General features: G+C 43.5%; 1 protein-coding gene across 2 annotated transcripts in view; it reads left to right on the top strand.

Moving 5' to 3' along the window:
• LOC132888126 (transcription initiation factor TFIID subunit 4-like) overlaps window positions 1-22428 on the top strand; it is a 275470-nt gene that overhangs the window by 19383 nt on the left and 233659 nt on the right. Inside the window, exons 2-3 of one of the 2 annotated variants that reach the window (XM_060924137.1) lie at window positions 6688-6830; window positions 22149-22313. In XM_060924137.1, the coding sequence (XP_060780120.1) occupies window positions 6688-6830; window positions 22149-22313 (308 nt within the window). The remainder of the gene's footprint in view (window positions 1-6687; window positions 6831-22148; window positions 22314-22428) is intronic. The other variant, XM_060924138.1, reaches the window with a different exon arrangement.

Genomic DNA, 22428 nt, shown 5'->3' with positions numbered 1-22428 from the left:
CAAAAACTCCGATAAAATTTCGATCATCTTTGAGGGAGTGCTATGACCATGCAGGATCATCCAGACCCAAAATGACAGTTTTGCTACATACTATTCCTATTTATGTACCAGCATGCAAAATTTGAGCCTCCGACATGGTTTAGTTCTTGAGCTATGGGCTTGTGAACTTTGAGAGGAGAAAAAAAAAAAAAAAGAGTCGAACAAAATTGACACCCCCCTCCCCCAGTAAAACTGGCTGTAACATGGAAAGTATACATCTTACATTCAAATAAATTTACAGCGTTTCTCCTAGGTAACATTGGGTACATCTGGTGATTATATATATATATATTTTTTTCAGAATTTTTTGAGACCCAAGTGCGCGGGCCCCGGTTGAATTGACGTGGGATGACCGAATGGCTATTTGGGAACTCCCGTGTTATAACAATGCAATTAAACGGAGAAAAGCTAAAACTGTGGTTGTCGGTTGTTCACGTGAACACAGGCTTCAGAACAAAGATTCTTAAAGGGGCCAGCTCAGCCTTCCCAGAAGCCTCTGCACCAAGTAGCGAGTCGCCATTTTTGATGCCATCAGTATTCCACTGTGTGACGTTTTTACAATCCACAACAATACGGTGACATCCTCGGTCATAGATAATAAATTGAAACGTGAAATTGAAGATATTTTGTCAAAGTAGTTATACTTCAGGGCTCGACGTTAACTTTTTTTTTTTTATCCACTCGTCCAGTCGGAAAAGCAGCGAGCTTTTTCACTTGTTCTGACCATAACCTTATTCTTCCTACGTATTTTTGAGTTCAATGAAAGGAAAGTGATTAAACTTTGTTAATCAAAAAGCAGGTAAAGAGATTATTATTATTATTATTATTATTATTATTATTATTATTATTATTATGCTTTAATGATTTATAATTTTTCAATAAAACTCAAACTTTAATTGCAACAATAAACAGAAACTATCCAAAGCCCCATTATGGTGCGTGTGGTGTTCGAACCCGTTCCCTGATCTGCAGTTTTAAGAGTTATGCCGCTTTTCCACTACAAACACGGCTGAGTCGGGCTGAGCCGTGCCGTGCTGAGTGGGGCTGTTGGCGTTGCATTTCGACTACAACCGCGCTGAACCGTGCTGGCTGGAAGTGGGTGGACACATTGGGTGGAGTTAGCGAAAGTGGGTGGACGTCACGTGATGTCGTTAAGCAGCGCAAACAGTGACATCAGTGACCTTTTAAGCGGTAGTCTCACGACCCGAATAGTAAATAATAAACATGGAGTCGTTAGTGTTGCTGGTCTTGGTGCTGTGGCTTGTTGTCACCGACAACACCAACAGATACTGGCAAGAGCGTATAGATGAGGCGAGGCGCATAAGGCTTCAGGAATTCTCGTAATTCTTCTTCTTCTTCCGGGTTTACAGTGTTTACAGATCCCAGCGTGCTCGCGGGGCGTGTGTGGGCATGTGAGGACACTCCTCCTCACCAATCAGTGCACAGGGGAGTGTCTGCTCACGCCCCCAGCCTCATGCGGCTCACTTTGGCTTGCTTCAGCCCCACTCCAAAACCGTGCGAGTTTTAGGGGCTAAGCAGGGCTGAAGCGAGCTGAGTCGTGCTGTTCTTTGGTAGTCGAAACGCGAGCCGTGTCGGGCTGAAGCGAGCTGAAGTGAGCTGAAAAAGGGTAGTGGAAAAGGGCCATTAGACTCACCCAAATTCAAAACTTCTGGAGGAAATAAAGTGAAATCTTGATTTAATTCAGTAAAACTTGAAGTATAAATTAAGTTAAAGACAGATTAGAAGACATTGTGGTCACCAGGTGAAATGAGACTTCTTTAATTTTGGAAGGAATTCGCGTTTCCTTTTCTTTTCCAGATGACTGTTTGGTTTCTGTTCCTCTTTTTCACTTTCTTTTGATGAAAAGTAACTGAAAGAAAACAAGTTGGACACGATCAGGGTGACAATCATGTTGTGAATGGAAACAAGCCATAAGTGAGTTCGGCACTGTCGAAAAATTCCCCTGAAATACAGTGGTGCTTGAAAGTTTGTGAACCCTTTCGAATTTGTCTACATTTCTGCATAAATATGACCCAAAACATCAGATTTTCACATAAGTCCTGAAAGTACAACCCTGATTCCAAAAAAGTTGGGACAAAGTACAAATTGTAAATAAAAACGGAATGCAATGATGTGGAAGTTTCAAAATTCCATATTTTATTCAGAATAGAACATAGATGACATATCAAATGTTTAAACTGAGAAAATGTATCATTTAAAGAGAAAAATTAGGTGATTTTAAATTTCATGACAACACATCTCAAAAAAGTTGGGACAAGGCCATGTTTCCCACTGTGAGACATCCCCTTTTCTCTTTACAACAGTCTGTAAACGTCTGGGGACTGAGGAGACAAGTTGCTCAAGTTTAGGGATAGGAATGTTAACCCATTCTTGTCTAATGTAGGATTCTAGTTGCTCAACTGTCTTAGGTCTTTTTTGTCGTATCTTCCGTTTTATGATGCGCCAAATGTTTTCTATGGGTGAAAGATCCGGACTGCAGGCTGGCCAGTTCAGTACCCGGACCCTTCTTCTACGCAGCCATGATGCTGTAATTGATGCAGTATGTGGTTTGGCATTGTCATGTTGGAAAATGCAAGGTCTTCCCTGAAAGAGACGTCGTCTTGATGGGAGCATATGTTGCTCTAGAACCTGGATATACCTTTCAGCATTGATGGTGTCTTTCCAGATGTGTACGCTGCCCATGCCACACACACTAATGCAACCCCATACCATCAGAGATGCAGGCTTCTGAACTGAGCGCTGATAACAACTTGGGTCGTCCTTCTCCTCTTTAGTCCGAATGACACGGCGTCCCTGATTTCCATAAAGAACTTCAAATTTTGATTCATCTGACCGCAGAACAGTTTTCCACTTTGCCACAGTCCATTTTAAATGAGCCTTGGCCCAGAGAAGACGTCTGCGCTTCTGGATCATGTTTAGATACGGCTTCTTCTTTGAACTATAGAGTTTTACCTGGCAACGGCAGATGGCATGGTGAATTGTGTTCACAGATAATGTTCTCTGGAAATATTCCTGAGCCCATTTTGTGATTTCCAATACAGAAGCATGCCTGTATGTGATACAGTGCCGTCTAAGGGCCCGAAGATCACGGGCACCCAGTATGGTTTTCTGGCCTTGACCCTTACGCACAGAGATTCTTCCAGATTCTCTGAATCTTTTGATGATATTATGCACTGTAGATGATGATATGTTCAAACTCTTTGCAGTTTTACACTGTCGAACTCCTTTCTGATATTGCTCCACTATTTGTCGGCACAGAATTAGGGGGATTGGTGATCCTCTTCCCATCTTTACTTCTGAGAGCCGCTGCTACTCCAAGATGCTCTTTTTATACCCAGTCATGTTAATGACCTATTGCCAATTGACCTAATGAGTTGCAATTTGCTCCTCCAGCTGTTCCTTTTTTGTACCTTGAACTTTTCCAGCCTCTTATTGCCCCTGTCCCAACTTTTTTGAGATGTGTTGCTGTCATGAAATTTCAAATGAGCCAATATTTGGCATGAAATTTCAAAATGTCTCACTTTCGACATTTGATATGTTGTCTATGTTCTATTGTGAATACAATATCAGTTTTTGAGATTTGTAAATTATTGCATTCCGTTTTTATTTACAATTTGTACTTTGTCCCAACTTTTTTGGAATCGGGGTTGTAGATAAAGAGAACCCAGTGAAACAAATGAGACAAAAATATTATACTCGGTCATTTATTTATTGAGGAAAATGATCCAGTGTTACATATGTGAGTGGCAAAAGTATGTGAACCTTGGCTTTCAGTATCTGGTGTGACCCCCTTGTGCAGCAATAACTGCAGCTAAACATTTCCGGTAACTGTTGATCAGTCCTGCACACCAGCTTGGAGGAATCTTAGCCCATTCCTCTGTACAGAACAGCTTCAACTCTGGGATGTTGGTGGGTTTCCTTACATGAACTGCTCGCTTCAGGTCCTTCCACAACATTTTGTTTGGATTAAGGTCAGGACTTTGACTTGGCCATTCCAAAACATTCACTTTATTCTTCTTTAACCATTCTTTGGTAGAACGGCTTGTGTGCTTGGGGTCGTTGTCTTGCTGCATGACCCACCTTCTCTTGAGATTCAGTTCATGGACAGATGTCCTGACGTTTTCCTTTAGAATTCACTGGTATAATTCAGAATTCATTGTTCCATCAATGATGGCAAGCCGTCCTGGCCCAGATGCAGCAAAACAGGCCCAAACCATGATACTACCACCACCATGTTTCACAGATGGGACAAGATTCTTATGCTGGAATGCAGCGTTTTCCTTTTTCCAAACATAACGCTTCTCATTTAAACCAAAAAGTTCTATTTTGGTCTCATCTGTCCACAAAACATTTTTCCAATAGCCTTCTGGCTTGTCCGTGTGATCTTTAGCAAACTGCAGACGAGCAGCAATATTCTTTTTGGAGAGCAGTGGCTTTCTCCTTGTAACCCTGCCATGCACACCATTGTTCAGTGTTCTCCTGATGGTGGACTCATGAACATTAACATTATCCAATGTGAGAGAGGCCTTCAGTTGCTTAGAAGTTACCCTGGGGTCCTTTGTGACCTCGCCGACTATTACACGCCTTGCTCTTGGAGTGATCTTTGTTGGTCGACCACTCCTGGGGAGGGTAACAATGGTCTTGAATTTCCTCCATTTGTACACAATCTGTCTGACTGTGGATTGGTGGAGTCCAAACTCTTTAGAGATGGTTTTGTAACCTTTTCCAGCCTGATGAGCATCAACAACGCTTTTTCTGAGGTCCTCAGAAATCTCCTTTGTTCGTGCCATGATACACTTCCACAAACATGTGTTGTGAAGATCAGACTTTGATAGATCCCTGTTCTTTAAATAAAACAGGGTGCCCACTCACACCTGATTGTCATCCCATTGATTGAAAACACCTGACTCTAATTTCACCTTCAAATTAACTGCTAATCCTTGAGGTTCACATACTTTTGCCACTCACAGATGTGTAATATTGGATCATTTTCCTCAATAAATAAATAAATGACCAAGTATAATATTTTTGTCTCGTTTGTTTAACTGGGTTCTCTTTATCTATTTTTAGGACTTGTGTGAAAATCTAATGCTGTTTTAGGTCATATTTATGCAGAAATATAGAAAATTCTTAAGGGTTCACAAACTTTCAAGCACCACTGTATTTTACCACATTTGTGATGGTTAAGAAAAATACAACAAATGTCTGAATGAAATGAAGATTCACCACAGATATTTATTTTATCGACCCGTTTGATCACCATTTCTCTGATTGTAATATCTAATAATCTGTAATTAGATATTACAACGTGGTTATTCTATTTATTTATTTTACACACGCACCTGGAATTTCATAAACAGTAACACGGCTCGATCACTGAAGGGATTAAACTAGTTTTGTCGGAACTTTATTGATGTAACTCTTGAATAATTACTCTAAAAATGGTGATCTTCAACTCGTCCCGTCAGACAGGAAGATGCGGATTTGACTTATCCGGCTCAAAGATTTGATTGTCCTGGACAGTCGGACTACCAATAATGTCGAGCCCTAGCTATATTTTAAATTCTATCAACCGAGACATTGTTTTCATATGGTTATTCTGTTGTAATGGACCAGAACCAGTGTTGTTGGCAGCAGCGAAGAAAAGAAAATGTCATTGTGTTCAAAATTGTGTGCTTTTTATTCGCAAAAGTTTTCATATTCAGCTAGGTGAGCACACACAAAGAGAGCCAGCAGAGTAGCTGTCACAAACTTTCAAAAAGCAATGGCTTCTATGTTGATAAAAACAACAGATTGGATTCTGGGAAGGGTGAGCCAGCCTCTTTAATGTTTGATTGTGCTGATATTCTGCTACTGGATACTTGGTGCTCCTGAAACGGCGCTTCCTGGTGAGGGAGTAAATCAGTAAACCAGTCGGTTAGGGATTTAAGTCTGTTCCGCATTTTTAAACTACTTTTGGTTTTTTGCTGTCTGTGGTAGAAAAATGCTAATGTGGTTACAAATCGTTTTGCAGCATGGGCTGTCCTTCGCTCTTCTTCTACTACGTGGATTAATCTCACGTCACTGAGTCCACACATTTATACAGATTCCAAGGCTGCATCTTAAACTGGGTAACAAGTACAGTAGCTAAAATGTGACTATATATGACTAAATAATAAGGGCACCAGTGGAGTACTGGGAGAATGCAGTTTGGGACAAGGCCCAAGTGTTTGTGCCTCTGAAGATATAATTGTCCGCTTTGATTTGCTCAATGTTACAGAAGCATTAGTGTCTTGCAAAAGTATTCATCCCCCTTGGTGTTTGTCCTGTTTTGTCGCGCTACAAGTTGGAATTAGAATGGATTTTTGGAGAGTTCGCATCATTTGATTTACACAACATGCCTACCACTTTAAAGGTGAAAATTGTTTTATTGTGATGCAAACAATAATTAAGATGTCGCTGATTGTAACTGTATTGTAACATGGCGTTTCTCTCAGTGGAGTATTGCATTGGCATCCTTTGTGGTGAGTGATATCAGACCCTGGGGTCGCGTGTGGTTCTGTTGGTAGAGACTGAGCTGATCTAAATTTATTATGTGGATTTTATGACTAATACACGTGTGTGTGTGTGTGTGTGTGTGTTTTATAGGCATGGTGTTGGTGCGGACGGAGCTGGGTCAGTTGATGATGGTTCCACAGCAAGCACTGGCTCAAGCGCAGGCTCAGAGTGCCCTCTCACCCCGACCCGCTGCTCCCACCACGACAGCTACCTTCAGAGTCACCACCCCACAGGTATACTCTCTCTCTCACACACACACACACACACACACACTCTTGTACTTCTAGCTTTGTGGGGACCTATAATGCAGTCCCTCACCCTTTACCCTAACCTTAACCATCACAACTAAATGCCTAGCCCCACCCCTAACCCCAACCTAAACCTCATTCTAACCTGAACCCGAAACCTGAGTCTTAACCCTCAAACAGCCCTTTAAAGAAGTGAGGACCAGACAAAATGTCCTCACTCTGTTGGTATAAAACTAATCTGGTCCTCAATATGTAGCAAGTACAAGTACACCCACACGCACATACACACTCCACACTCAGTCCACACCTCCTTCACTCGTGTTGATCGATACAGAGGCCACGCCTCCTTTGCTGTGACTGACAGAGGCCACGCCTCCTTCGCTGTGACTGAGAGGCCACGCCTCCTTCGCTGTGACCATACCTGCAAACTAGTCGCTTTTTGGCGAAATTCGACGTTTTGCAAACAAAACATGTCATTCTCGTGATTCATCTAGATCCGAAGAGGTTTTTTTTGGGGGGGGGGGGGTCAGGCGATCAGTGGTGGATGGGACTTTCAGTAAAATGGGATTGCCAACTTCATGAGTCATTTGGCCAATCACACGCTACTCATTTGGCCAATCACAAACATCCAAGTCAATCCATCTTTCCCACGGCGAACTAAACCTTTGCCTGACTAAGGCCAAGTTTACATTAGACCATATCTGTCTCGTTTTCTTCGCGGATGCACTGTCCGTTTACATTAAAACGCCGGGAAACGGGAATCCGCCAGCGTCCACGTATTCAATCCAGATTGTGTCTGGTCCGGTGCTGTGTAAACATTGAGATACGCGGATACGCTGTGCTGAGCTCTAGCTGGCGTCGTCATTGGACAACGTCACTGTGACATCCACCTTCCTGATTCGCTGGCGTTGGTCATGTGACACGACTGCTGAAAAACGGCGCGGACTTCCGCCTTGTATCACCTTTCATTAAAGAGTATAAAAGTATGAAAATACTGCAAACACTGATGCAAATACTGCCCATTGTGTAGTTATGATTGTCTTTAGGCTTGCCATCCTTCCACTTGCAAGTGGTAAGTGATATGCGCTGGGATCACACACACAGCGGCTCAGTCCCGAATCACTGCTCGTGCGCTTCACTCGCGCACTCTGTGAGCTGCGCAGGGCCGGAGTGCGCACCCTCCAGAGGGCACTCGCTGTTCAGGGCGGAGTGATTTGGAGCGCAGGATGCCTGCGGAGCCGAGCGTATCCGTGTATTGGCGTTGCTGTGTGCACGCGAATCGTGTATTGGTGTTGCTGTGTGCACACTAATCGTTTTAAAAACGTTAATCTGATGATCCGCTGATACGGTCTAATGTAAACCCCACCTAAACCATCGACGACAGTAAACATACGACCTGCGTTAGAGACTTCAGAGATCTATGGACACTAGCGACAGACTCGAGGTAAGTCTCGTTATCTGCCAACAATGTAATATGCTGTGTAAATTAAACTTGGTTTGTCAAAGATAATCCTACTTTAGCAACGTTACGTGTGTTGTGACATGAAACCTTTTCCAACATGTTTAACGTTCTACATAATGTCAAGTTTTTGCTAACATCAGTGAATTGTGTGTTAACGTTAACCTTTCATGCCAGCCGGTTCAGTTCAAATAATTTTTGTGAAGGCTATCTCTACTGCATCCGTACTGTTATCTGATGATGATGCGACATTGTCACAAGATGAGGAATCAAAACGAACAACGAACACGTAACATTAACGTTAGTACACCGGCATTTTTTAAGTGATTGAAACACCTTCTCCGGCGGATCATTTAACATGGCTGGATGTAGTTAGAGTTAGCCTTTACAAACGTTTATGGTAACAGAAAGGAGCCCTAACCCAGCCGATAATATTTGGTCAATTCTTTTCCAGAATGAGGGAGCTTAAAGAGGAAGACGCTGTTTATGTAGCAAAGCTTGATGCAGATCTGAGGTGCAGGTGGAGCTGGGCCTGGCTAAAAATCGAGGTCAAGACTGAAGCGAAGGGAGTTCAGCACAGCTTCCAGCTGTCACGGTTTTTTCATAAGATAGACAAAGCCGGGTATTCAAAATGCAGCCTCTGCCAAAAAGAAATAAATTACAGCATCAAAGGCTGTCATGCTCTTTTGGCACACTGCCAAACAGAGGTGCACCGTCAGAAAGTGTGCACTGTTATGACCACATCCAGTGTCCTTCCAGTCCCAGAGCAAAGTGCTTCCAAGGGGCCTGATGTGATGAGGGAGCGAGTTAGGGTGCCTGTACCTACATTTCAGCGAGTTGCCAGTGCAGAGGTGTGCATAGATTAGGCTAAATAGGCTAGGCTTGTAGTTTTCTGTACAACCCCGATTCCAAAAAAGTTGGGACAAAGTACAAATTGTAAATAAAAACGGAATGCAATAATTTACAAATCTCAAAACCTGATATTGTATTCACAATAGAACATAGACAACATATCAGATGTCGAAAGTGAGACATTTTGAAATTTCATGACAGCAACACATCTCAAAAAAGTTGGGACAGGGGCAATAAGAGGCTGGAAAAGTTAAAGGTACAAAAAAGGAACAGCTGGAGGACCAAATTGCAACTCATTAGGTCAATTGGCAATAGGTCATTAACATGACTGGGTATAAAAAGAGCATCTTGGAGTGGCAGCGGCTCTCAGAAGTAAAGATGGGAAGAGGATCACCAATCCCCCTAATTCTGCGCCGACAAATAGTGGAGCAATATCAGAAAGGAGTTCGACAGTGTAAAATTGCAAAGAGTTTGAACATATCATCATCTACAGTGCATAATATCAAAAGATTCAGAGAATCTGGAAGAATCTCCGTGCGTAAGGGTCAAGGCCGGAAAACCATACCGGGTGCCCGTGATCTTCGGGCCCTTAGACGGCACTGCATCACATACAGGCATGCTTCTGTATTGGAAATCACAAAAATGGGCTCAGGAATATTTCCAGAGAACATTATCTGTGAACACAATTCACCGTGCCATCCGCCGTTGCCACCTAAAACTCTATAGTTCAAAGAAGAAGCCGTATCTAAACACGATCCAGAAGCGCAGACGTCTTCTCTGGGCCAAGGCTCATTTAAAATGGACTGTGGCAAAGTGGAAAACTGTTCTGAGGTCAGACGAATCAAAATTTGAAGTTCTTTATGGAAATCAGGGACGCCGTGTCATTCGGACTAAAGAGGAGAAGGACGACCCGAGTTGTTATCAGCGCTCAGTTCAGAAGCCTGCATCTCTGATGGTATGGGGTTGCATTAGTGCGTGTGGCATGGGCAGCTTACACATCTGGAAAGACACCATCAATGCTGAAAAGTATATCCAGGTTCTAGAGCAACATATGCTCCCATCCAGACGACGTCTCTTTCAGGGAAGACCTTGCATTTTCCAACATGACAATGCCAAACCACATACTGCATCAATTACAGCATCATGGCTGCGTAGAAGAAGGGTCCGGGTACTGAACTGGCCAGCCTGCAGTCCAGATCTTTCACCCATAGAAAACATTTGGCGCATCATAAAACGGAAGATACGACAAAAAAGACCTAAGACAGTTGAGCAACTAGAATCCTACATTAGACAAGAATGGGTTAACATTCCTATCCCTAAACTTGAGCAACTTGTCTCCTCAGTGCCCAGACGTTTACAGACTGTTGTAAAGAGAAAAGGGGATGTCTCACAGTGGTAAACATGGCCTTGTCCCAACTTTTTTGAGATGTGTTGTTGTCATGAAATTTAAAATCACCTAATTTTTCTCTTTAAATGATACATTTTCTCAGTTTAAACATTTGATATGTCATCTATGTTCTATTCTGAATAAAATATGGAATTTTGAAACTTCCACATCATTGCATTCCGTTTTTATTTACAATTTGTACTTTGTCCCAACTTTTTTGGAATCGGGGTTGTAATTCTACCATTTGGTTACTTGATATTTGCCAGTAGGCTGTTAGGCAAAATAGGAGTAGACTAGCCTACATTACCAAAAAATATTGTACATTGCATGTTTAGTTAATTTAGCGACTAACTACCGTAGCCTAGATCATGTCTGTTGGAATGAGGAAATTTGTAATATTCACAATGAAGAAATGAGATTTACTATTAGTAAATTACTCAGCTTGACATTGTTGTTACTTGATTGTGGTTGATTTTGTTGATTGACCATCGGCCATTTTGCACTGATTGACCGAAAAACAAGGTTATGTTAATAAACAGGTTTTTTGTTTACCTGTAGCTATGTTGCACCTTTTTTCGGAGAGGGGGCAGGCTCGGGTTTTGGTTTACGTAGGGGGGGTAAAAAAGTTTGTCACCTTTTTCAGACCTTCTGAGTTTGCAGGTATGTGTGACTGACACACAGGCCACTCCTTCACTGTGACTGACACACAGGCCACTCCTTCACTGTGACTGACACACAGGCCACTCCTTCACTGTGACTGACACACAGGCCACTCCTTCACTGTGACTGACACACAGGCCACTCCTTCACTGTGACTGACACACAGGCCACTCCTTCACTGTGACTGACACACAGGCCACTCCTTCACTGTGACTGACACACAGGCCACTCCTTCACTGTGACTGACACACAGGCCACTCCTTCACTGTGACTGACACACAGGCCACTCCTTCACTGTGACTGACACACAGGCCACTCCTTCACTGTGACTGACACACAGGCCACTCCTTCACTGTGACTGACACACAGGCCACTCCTTCACTGTGACTGACACACAGGCCACTCCTTCACTGTGACTGACACACAGGCCACTCCTTCACTGTGACTGACACACAGGCCACTCCTTCACTGTGACTGACACACAGGCCACTCCTTCACTGTGATTGACACACAGGCCACTCCTTCACTGTGACTGACACACAGGCCACTCCTTCACTGTGACTGACACACAGGCCACTCCTTCACTGTGACTGACACACAGGCCACTCCTTCACTGTGACTGACACACAGGCCACTCCTTCACTGTGACTGACACACAGGCCACTCCTTCACTGTGACTGACACACAGGCCACTCCTTCACTGTGACTGACACACAGGCCACTCCTTCACTGTGACTGACACACAGGCCACTCCTTCACTGTGACTGACACACAGGCCACTCCTTCACTGTGACTGACACACAGGCCACTCCTTCACTGTGACTGACACACAGGCCACTCCTTCACTGTGACTGACACACAGGCCACTCCTTCACTGTGACTGACACACAGGCCACTCCTTCACTGTGACTGACACACAGGCCACTCCTTCACTGTGACTGACACACAGGCCACTCCTTCACTGTGACTGACACACAGGCCACTCCTTCACTGTGACTGACACACAGGCCACTCCTTCACTGTGACTGACACACAGGCCACTCCTTCACTGTGACTGACACACAGGCCACTCCTTCACTGTGACTGACACACAGGCCACTCCTTCACTGTGACTGACACACAGGCCACTCCTTCACTGTGACTGACACACAGGCCACTCCTTCACTGTGACTGACACACAGGCCACTCCTTCACTGTGACTGACACACAGGCCACTCCTTCACTGTGACTGACGCACAGGCCACTCCTTCACTGTGACTGACGCACAGGCCACTCCTTCACTGTGACTGACGCACAGGCCACTCCTTCACTGTGACTGACACACAGGCCACTCCTTCACTGTGACTGACGCACAGGCCACTCCTTCACTGTGACTGACGCACAGGCCACTCCTTCACTGTGACTGACGCACAGGCCACTCCTTCACTGTGACTGACGCACAGGCCACTCCTTCACTGTGACTGACGCACAGGCCACTCCTTCACTGTGACTGACGCACAGGCCACTCCTTCACTGTGACTGACGCACAGGCCACTCCTTCACTGTGACTGACGCAGAGGCCACTCCTTCACTGTGACTGACACACAGGCCACTCCTTCACTGTGACTGACGCAGAGGCCACTCCTTCACTGTGACTGACACACAGGCCACTCCTTCACTGTGACTGACACACAGGCCACTCCTTCACTGTGACTGACGCAGAGGCCACTCCTTCACTGTGACTGACACACAGGCCACTCCTTCACTGTGACTGATACAGAGACCATGCCTCCTTCACTGTGACTGACAGACAGAGGCCACATGTCCTTTATTGTGACTGACAGACACAGGCCACTCCTTTCACTGTGACTGACACACAGAGACCACTCCTCCACTGTGACTGACAGACACAGAGGCCGCGCCTCCTTTTACTGTGACTGACACACAGGCCACGCCTCCTTTATTGTGACTGACACACACAGACCACTCCTTCACTGTGACTGACAGACACAGAGGCCGCGCCTCCTTTACTGTGACTGACACACAGGCCACGCCTCCTTCACTGTGACTGACAGACAGAGGCCACACGTCCTTTATTGTGACTGACACACACAGACCACTCCTTCACTGTGACTGACAGACACAGAGGCCGCGCCTCCTTTTACTGTGACTGACAAGGAGACCATACCTCCTTTTACTGTGACTGACACACAGGCCACGCCTCCTTCACTGTGACTGACAGACAGAGGCCACACGTCCTTTATTGTGACTGACACACACAGACCACTCCTTCACTGTGACTGACAGACACAGAGGCCGCGCCTCCTTTTACTGTGACTGACAAGGAGACCATACCTCCTTTTACTGTGACTGACACAAGACCACACCTCCTTTTACTGTGACTGACACACAGAGGCCACACCTCCTTTTACTGTGACTGACACACAGAGGCCACGCCTCCTTTTACTGTGACTGACAGACAGAGGCCACGCCTCCTTTTACTGTGACTGACAGACACAGAGGCCAAGCCTCCTTTTACTGTGACCGACATAGAGGCCACTCCTCCTTCACTGTGACTGACAGACAGAGGCCACACCTCCTTTTACTGTGACTGACAATGAGGCCACACCCCCTTTACCTCCTTTCCTTAATTAGTTTATTTTATTCCGATTGAGGTGTGTACATGAACGTTTATTTGTCTTCGATTCAGCTGTCACTTTGGATTATTAACAGATTATTATTCTTCACATAAACGCAGCCAGCGCGTCTTTAATCTCTTAGGTTTAATGTATTTAGTACAGAGCTCCGACCCCATTTTTCTACTCGCCGTAATCGCTGTCCCTGTCCTTTCTCTCCTCGTCTCGGACTTTAATGAGGTGATTAATTTTTCATAGAAGTTTTGCTTATCACCTGCTACCTGTTAGAATATAATTAATCACAGTATTAGCTCTTAGACTTACTAAGTGTAGTCCCTATTCATCTCGGTTGATTAATGGTGAAGGTGTTCTCACCTGCAGGAAGAAAAAGTTATTCTGGTCTGGTCTTATTCTGATGCACAGTGACAGCAATTTCCCAACATTACTTATTAATACTAAAAGTGTAAATAATGAGAGACTTATTTTATGAGCGTCACATTTCAATTAGTTCCCCGTCCTCGCAACCTGATATTTTTAATATTTCTCACAGAAGAAACAGCAGCACACTGAATATGTGCAGGATGAAATACACACTTTTTTTTTTTTTTATGCTCTGGATTCTTCTGTTTGTGTCTTACTGGTGCAAAGATCTTATTTTTAAAAATGTATAAAGTGTCCATCCATCTTTTTTGAACTGTCTCCAGACAATGCATTCCTGAGTGAATTTATGACCTTTTGCCAGAAGGTGGCAGCATTGCACGTTCATTTTGATTGAACAACATTACAGTAATTTTATTTTTGTAAAAAAAAAAAATCAAGGTGGGAAATGGTTCTTTTTAGCTTCATCTTTACATCTAGAGCACCAATCAATCAGACACCCATATCAGGACAAGTTAACTGATATTCAGTTCAATTAATTGTACCAATTAATCCTTTGGTTTAGGGATCTAGAATGTTTTTTTTTTTATGGCATTGCTTTAAATGCAACCTTAAATCAAAACCTTTAAAAATATTTTTAAAATAGTGATGTCCTGAATCAGTTTTTCCTTTACTTATGGAAAAGATGACTACTCGAATACTACTAGTACTTTGAACGACTATATTGAGCGGCATTCCACAGGGAAGCGTACTCGGACCCATTTTATTCATCTTGTACATAAATGACTTGCCAGATAACGTCTTATCTGAAGTCTTTGTTTGCGGATAATTCAAACATACACAACCAGGAAATGGTCTAAAAAGATCTTGACGAGCTCGAGAAGTGGTCACAAAAGTGGCTCTTGAAGTTCCACCCTGAAAAGTGCAAGGTCCTCACCATAGCCAGAAGAAACCACAATGAACCACATGGAGAATACTACATGATGAAAGGAGATGGTATTCGTCACAGATTGGAACCAACAGAGGAAGAAAAGGATCTAGGCCTCTACGTAGATGGAAGATGGACACAGTATGACCACAAGATCAACGAGGCCAACAGCATGATGAGGCTAATAAGATGGAGTTTTACCTACCTAAATGAGAACACCTTCAAGAGCCTATATAGAACGGTTGTCAGACCTCATTTGGAGTATGGTGCCCATCGTTAAAAAATAGGTACTCTATGGGTCCATGTGGCTACTGCTTATAGATAAAATAGTTTTCTGATCCCATGTCCAAGCAGTAAATATCGCATATATACACGTTATCAGTGGTACTTGCTTCATCTCGCCTTACAAGCATCACCAAGCTGTGAGCAGCATCAGGGCTTGGAGTATTTTGGTTACCGATTTTGTTTACTGTGTTTTGCTCAAAATGCAGTGCTGTGAACGATATCTATTTTCAAAATAGTAAGAAAGCACTTGTTCATGAATTGTCTGAGAAGCATTATTTAGTACTCATGAGCATATTTTGTTTCACAAGGGTAGTGTAAAGACTCTAAGATTAAAAAAAAAAAAATTAAAGCGAATAGCAGAAGTCTGATATCAGCTTCTCAATGTATCTGCCAAAAAGCTAAAAAAAAAAATCCCACATCTCCCATAACCTGGTACGGAACAGAACGGGACCGTCCCGTATTTTAATGTGGTGTCACGTATTTTCTTATACTTGCCTTCCAGGTTTTTATATGCTGTTCCGTCCCACGTATAACCAGCGTTCCGTCCCGCAATACCATTTTTGTGACATTTATTTACATAATGTATAATCTTACCTTTTTTTCCACGGAGACATCAGTCACGTGTACCATTTTATTAATCGGTACTTACATTATGGCCCTTTTTCAGCTCGCTTCAGCCCGACACGGCTCGCGTTTCGACTATCTAAGAACAGCATGACTCGGCTCGCTTCAGCCCTGCTTAGCACCCAAAACTCGCACCGTTTTGGAGTGGGGCTGAAGCGAGCCAAACCGAGCTGAGTGAGGCTAGGGGCGTGAGGAGACACTCCCCTGTGCACTGATTGGTGAGGAGGAGTGTCCTCACATGCCCACACACGCCCCGCGAGCATGCTGGGATCTGTAAACACCGTAAACCCGGAAGAATTACGAATTACGAGAATTTCTGAAGCCTTATGCGCCTCGCCTCATCTATACGCTCTTGCCAGTATCTGTTGGCGTTGTCGGTGACAACAAGCCACAGCACCAAGACCAGCAACACTAACGACTCCATGAACTCCATTTTTATTGTTTACTATCCGGGTCGTGAGACTACCGCTTAAAAGGTCACTGATGTCACTGTTTGCGCCGCCTAACGACATCACCTGACGTCCACCCACTTTCGCTAACTCCACCCAATGTGTCCACCCACTTCCAGCCAGCACGGTTCAGCGCGGTTGTAGTCGAAATGCAACGCCAACAGCCCCGCTCAGCTCGACTCAGCCCAACTCAGCCGCGTTGGTAGTGGAAAAGCGGCATTAGTCACCCAGCCTTTGTAGATGAACCCGTTCCGTCACGTATGATGAATAAAGTTAGAAGAAAAACAAAATATATCATTTAGTTGTTTGTCAAAACAGATAACTTTACTATTTATTCATCTATTTTACAATTTCTTGCCTCTTCCCCTACCTCTACCTTTTTGTTTCTTCAGCTGACATTGTATATATTTCAAGTTCTTATCTTTTTTTTGATCTGTGCTTCTGTTTTATGACCCACGTTTTCACAATCCCTGTGAAACCACATTTTACTCAAGATGGCGCTCGTTCCGCCACTTGGGATTTCTTTGTGACGTCACGCCGAGGTATATTCTGTAATTGGAGTTCTGGGCTTTTAGATCAATTTTGATTGTGAATATAACAGTAATACAATGTGACGGGATATAAGAATACTGGATAATCAAAGAATACGTGACCACTAGTGATACGTGTGAGTACAAGATGTTAAGAACTGCGAGTTGGCCTAGTGGTTAGCGTGTCCACCTCTCGATCGGGAGATCGCGAGTTCTACTCACGGTCGGGTCATACCAAAGACCATCATAAAAATGGTACCTGCTGCCATCTGGCAAGGCACGCTGCGATACAGATGTGAGTGGGGAGTCAAACTCTCGCGGTTACCAGAGGACTAGCCCCCCCCGCTGTAACCCTAGCTATGTAATAGATGAGAGGCTGAGGGCTACGGAAACAGATTGGCGCTGCTCTATGCGCCACATGGCGTGGGAAGGGACTTTGACTTGACTTGACAAGATGTTAAGTCTGAAACCACTGAATATTAAAAAACATAACATTATTTTAATGTACTGTCCTGTTCCGGTTCATACTTTCCATACCGGGTTATGGAAGACACCCAAAAAAAACACCTTAGAAAACCTTTCATTTGACCTTTCAGAAGGACCAAACAAAAGCTGTGATAATCAAAAGGTAAATTTTCTTAAAATAAACACCACTTACTCGATATCGAATCAGTAGCCTTGGCGAACCACGAGGCGAATTTCGTTTATCTTTTTATCTTCCGATACTACGAAGTTATAACGAGGTTTCTCTTATTTTGTTTCTGGTTCTGATTGGTTCCGAAGTTTATCAAGAAGTAGAACGGGTAATCGAACTTGATCAGGATAAGTGCTGATTGGTTGCGAAGTTTCACTATTGTTACACTCATTCTTACAACACGATGACCTCACTCGTTCTTGTGTACCTTTGATAACGCGAGATCAACTGTTCGTATCTCGAGATCACGATTCGCCGTTCTGCTGATCGTAATGCTTATGCATATGCGAGTGTCCAGTGCGCTATTGTTCCACTCATTCTTACATTTTTATAACACCATGACATAGTGGCTACTGCCTCGCTTTGCTTCTATGAGGCAGTAGCCACAAGAAAGGACCTTGCAGCTATTGAGAACATGCAAACACGAGCCACCAGACTAATACCATCACTGAAAGGTACAGTGGTGCTTGAAAGTTTGTGAACCCTTTAGAATTTTCTATATTTCTGCATAAATATGACCTGAAACAACATCAGATTTTCACCCAAGTCCTAAAAGTAGATAAAGAGAACCCAGTTAAACAAATGAGACAAAAATATTATACTTGGTCATTTATTTATTGAGGAAAATGATCCAATATTACATATGTGAGTGGCAAAAGTACGTGAGCCTTTGCTTTCAGTATCTGGTGTGACCCCCTTGTGCAGCAATAACTGCAACTAAACGTTTGCGGTAACTGTTGATCAGTCCTGCACACCGGCTTGGAGGAATTTTAGCCCATTCCTCCGTACAGAACAGCTTCAACTCTGGGATGTTGGTGGGTTTCCTCACATGAACTGCTCGCTTCAGGTCCTTCCACAACATTTCCATTGGACTAAGGTCAGGACTTTGACTTGGCCATTCCAAAACATTAACTTTATTCTTCTTTAACCATTCTTTGGTAGAACGACTCGTGTGCTTAGGGTCATTGTCTTGCTGCATGACCCACCTTCTCTTGAGATTCAGTTCATGGACAGATGTCCTGACATTTTCCTTTAGAATTCGCTGGTATAATTCAAAATTCATTGTTCCATCAATGATGGCAAGCCGTCCTGGCCCAGATGCAGCAAACCAGGCCCAAACCATGATACTACCACCACCATGTTTCACAGATGGGATAAGGTTCTTCTGCTGGAATGCAGTGTTTTCCTTTCTCCAAACATAACGCTTCTCATTTAAACCAAAAAGTTCTCTTCTGGTCTCATCCATCCACAAAACATTTTTCCAATAGCCTTCTGGCTTGTCCACATGATCTTTAATAAACTGCAGACGAGCAGCAATGTTCTTTTTGGATAGCAGTGGCTTTCTCCTTGCAACCCTGCCATGCACACCATTGTTGTTCAGTGTTCTCCTGATGGTGGACTCATGAACATTAGCCAATGTGAGAGAGGCCTTCAGTTGCTTAGAAGTTACCCCGGGGTCCTTTGTGACCTCGCCGACTATTACATGCCTTGCTCTTGGAGTGATCTTTGTTGGTCGACCACTCCTGGGGAGGGTAACAATGGTCTTGAATTTCCTCCATTTGTACACAATCTGTCTGACTGTGGATTGGTGGAGTCCAAACTCTTTACAGATGGTTTTGTAACCTTTTCCAGCCTGATGGGCATCAACAACGCTTTTTCTGAGGTCCTCAGAAATCTCCTTTGTTCGTGCCATGATACACTTCCGCAAACATGTGTTGTGAAGATCAGACTTTGATAGATTCCTGTTCTTTAAATAAAACAGGGTGCCCACTCACACCTGATTGTCATCCCATTGATCGAAAACACCTGACTCTAATTTCACCTTCAAATTAACTGCTAGTCCTAGAGGTTCACATACTTTTGCCACTCACAGATATGTAATATTGGATAAGTTTCCTCAATAAATAAATGACCAAGTATAATATTTTTGTCTCATTTGTTTAACTGGATTCTCTTTTATCTACTTTTAGGACTTGTGTGAAAACCTCATGTTTTAGGCCATATTTATGCAGAACTATAGAAAATTCGAAAGGGTTCATAAACTTTCAAGCAACACTGTATGAGTTACGAGGAGAGACTACGAAAGCTCAGCCTAACCACTCTGAGATACAGACGTCTCAGAGGAGATGTGATAGAAACGTAGAAAATGCTGACTAGAGTGTATGACCGAGACGCAGTGCCCACCCTGGTAGTGGAAGTCAGCAGCAGAACCCCAGGTAACAGCAAACTCAACAAGCCGAGGTGCAACACTACCGTCAAGCAGAACAGCTTCACTCAATGCATTATACAACCCCGATTAATGTATAATGGGACAAAGTACAAATTGTAAATAAAAACGGAATGCAATAATTTACAAATCTCAAAAACTGATATTGTATTCACAATAGAACATAGACAACATATCAAATGTCGAAAGTGAGACATTTTGAAATTTCATGCCAAATATTGGCTCATTTGAAATTTCATGACAGCAACACATCTCAAAAAAGTTGGGACAGGGGCAATAAGAGGCTGGAAAAGTTAAAGGTACAAAAAAGGAACAGCTGGAGGACCAAATTGCAACTCATTAGGTCAATTGGCAATAGGTCATTAACATGACTGGGTATAAAAAGAGCATCTTGGAGTGGCAGCGGCTCTCAGAAGTAAAGATGGGAAGAGGATCACCAATCCCCCTAATTCTGTGCCGACAAATAGTGGAGCCATATCAGAAAGTAGTTCGACAGTGTAAAATTGCAAAGAGTTTGAACATATCATCATCTACAGTGCATAATATCATCAAAAGAGTCAGAGAATCTGGAAGAATCTCTGTGCGTAAGGGTCAAGGCCGGAAAACCATACTGGGTGCCCGTGATCTTCGGGCCCTTAGACGGCACTGCATCACATACAGGCATGCTTCTGTATTGGAAATCACAAAATGGGCTCAGGAATATTTCCAGAGAACATTATCTGTGAACACAATTCACCGTGCCATCCGCCGTTGCCAGCTAAAACTCTATAGTTCAAAGAAGAAGCCGTATCTAAACACGATCCAGAAGCGCAGACGTCTTCTCTGGGCCAAGGCTCATTTAAAATGGACTGTGGCAAAGTGGAAAACTGTTCTGTGGTCAGACGAATCAAAATTTGAAGTTCTTTATGGAAATCAGGGACGCCGTGTCATTCGGACTAAAGAGGAGAAGGACGACCCGAGTTGTTATCAGCGCTCAGTTCAGAAGCCTGCATCTCTGATGCTATGGGGTTGCATTAGTGCGTGTGGCATGGGCAGCTTACACATCTGGAAAGACACCATCAATGCTGAAAGGTATATCCAGGTTCTAGAGCAACATATGCTCCCATCCAGACGACGTCTCTTTCAGGGAAGACCTTGCATTTTCCAACATGACAATGCCAAACCACATACTGCATCAATTACAGCATCATGGCTGCGTAGAAGAAGGGTCCGGGTACTGAACTGGCCAGCTTGCAGTCCGGATCTTTCACCCATAGAAAACATTCGGCGCATCATAAAACGGAAGATACGACAAAAAAGACCTAAGACAGTTGAGCAACTAGAATCCTACATTAGACAAGAATGGGTTAACATTCCTATCCCTAAACTTGAGCAACTTGTCTCCTCAGTCCCCAGACGTTTACAGACTGTTGTAAAGAGAAAAGGGGATGTCTCACAGTGGTAAACATGGCCTTGTCCCAACTTTTTTGAGATGTGTTGTTGTCATGAAATTTAAAAATCACCTAATTTTTCTCTTTAAATGATACATTTTCTCAGTTTAAACATTTGATATGTCATCTATGTTCTATTCTGAATAAAATATGGAATTTTGAAACTTCCACATCATTGCATTCCGCTTTTATTTACAATTTGTACTTTGTCCCAACTTTTTTTGGAATTGGGGTTGTATGTATGTATTGGTTTACGGTAAGAATTACTAATCATGTCACCTGTGTGATATAACAACATAATATATATATTGGATACCTGGTACGAGGAGCTACAAGCGAAGCTCTGTTTAATTTTAGATTCATTTTCCTGTCGACGAAACTTGCCCCGACTCTGATGCGTCTTTCTGAACGTGTTAATCATTCATCATCCAGCTGCCTGACTCTTTTAAAAAGCCAACAGCTCCTTCAGTCCTGACTGAGAGATGTGGTGTGATGTGTGTGTGTGTGTGTGATTGTTTGATTGCCCAAAGCTCTTCCTTGTTTGTGGGTTCCTCAGGTTGTGCTGTCTTTCCCTCACACATACAAAGAGAGAGAGAGAGAGAGAGAGAGAGAAACACATCTCATCCCTGATTTAAAAAAAAAAACAACCCATCAACCAATATATTGACTGTTTCTGTTTTAATAACAAATGTAACACAATGGAGGTTTTCTTCCCTGTGTGCTGCTGCTTCTTCTTCTTCTTCTTCTTCCTCCTCCTCACCCTCTTCCTCCTCTCCTGGCTGCAGTCTCCCGTCTCGATCCAGACCTCTCGGGCCGCTCCTGCTGTCCAGAATAAAGTGGTTCAGTCCCAAACCCTGAGTCCTGCTCCTCAGACCTGCACTACTTCTACAACTACTACTACTACTACTGCTACTACTACTTCTACTACTACGGCTACTCCTGCCCTTACCGTGAGCACTTCTTCCCTGGACTTCTCTCTCTCTTTCTCGCTTTATCCCTCTTTCTTTATCTGTTTTCTATTATGTCTGCGCCTCTCCGTCTTCCCCGATATCTGTCTGTCACATT

The sequence above is a fragment of the Neoarius graeffei genome, chromosome 6 (assembly GCF_027579695.1).
Source record: "Neoarius graeffei isolate fNeoGra1 chromosome 6, fNeoGra1.pri, whole genome shotgun sequence".
In the NCBI taxonomy this organism is placed as follows: Eukaryota; Metazoa; Chordata; class Actinopteri; order Siluriformes; family Ariidae; genus Neoarius; species Neoarius graeffei.
This window is presented reverse-complemented; position numbering and strand designations above follow the sequence as displayed.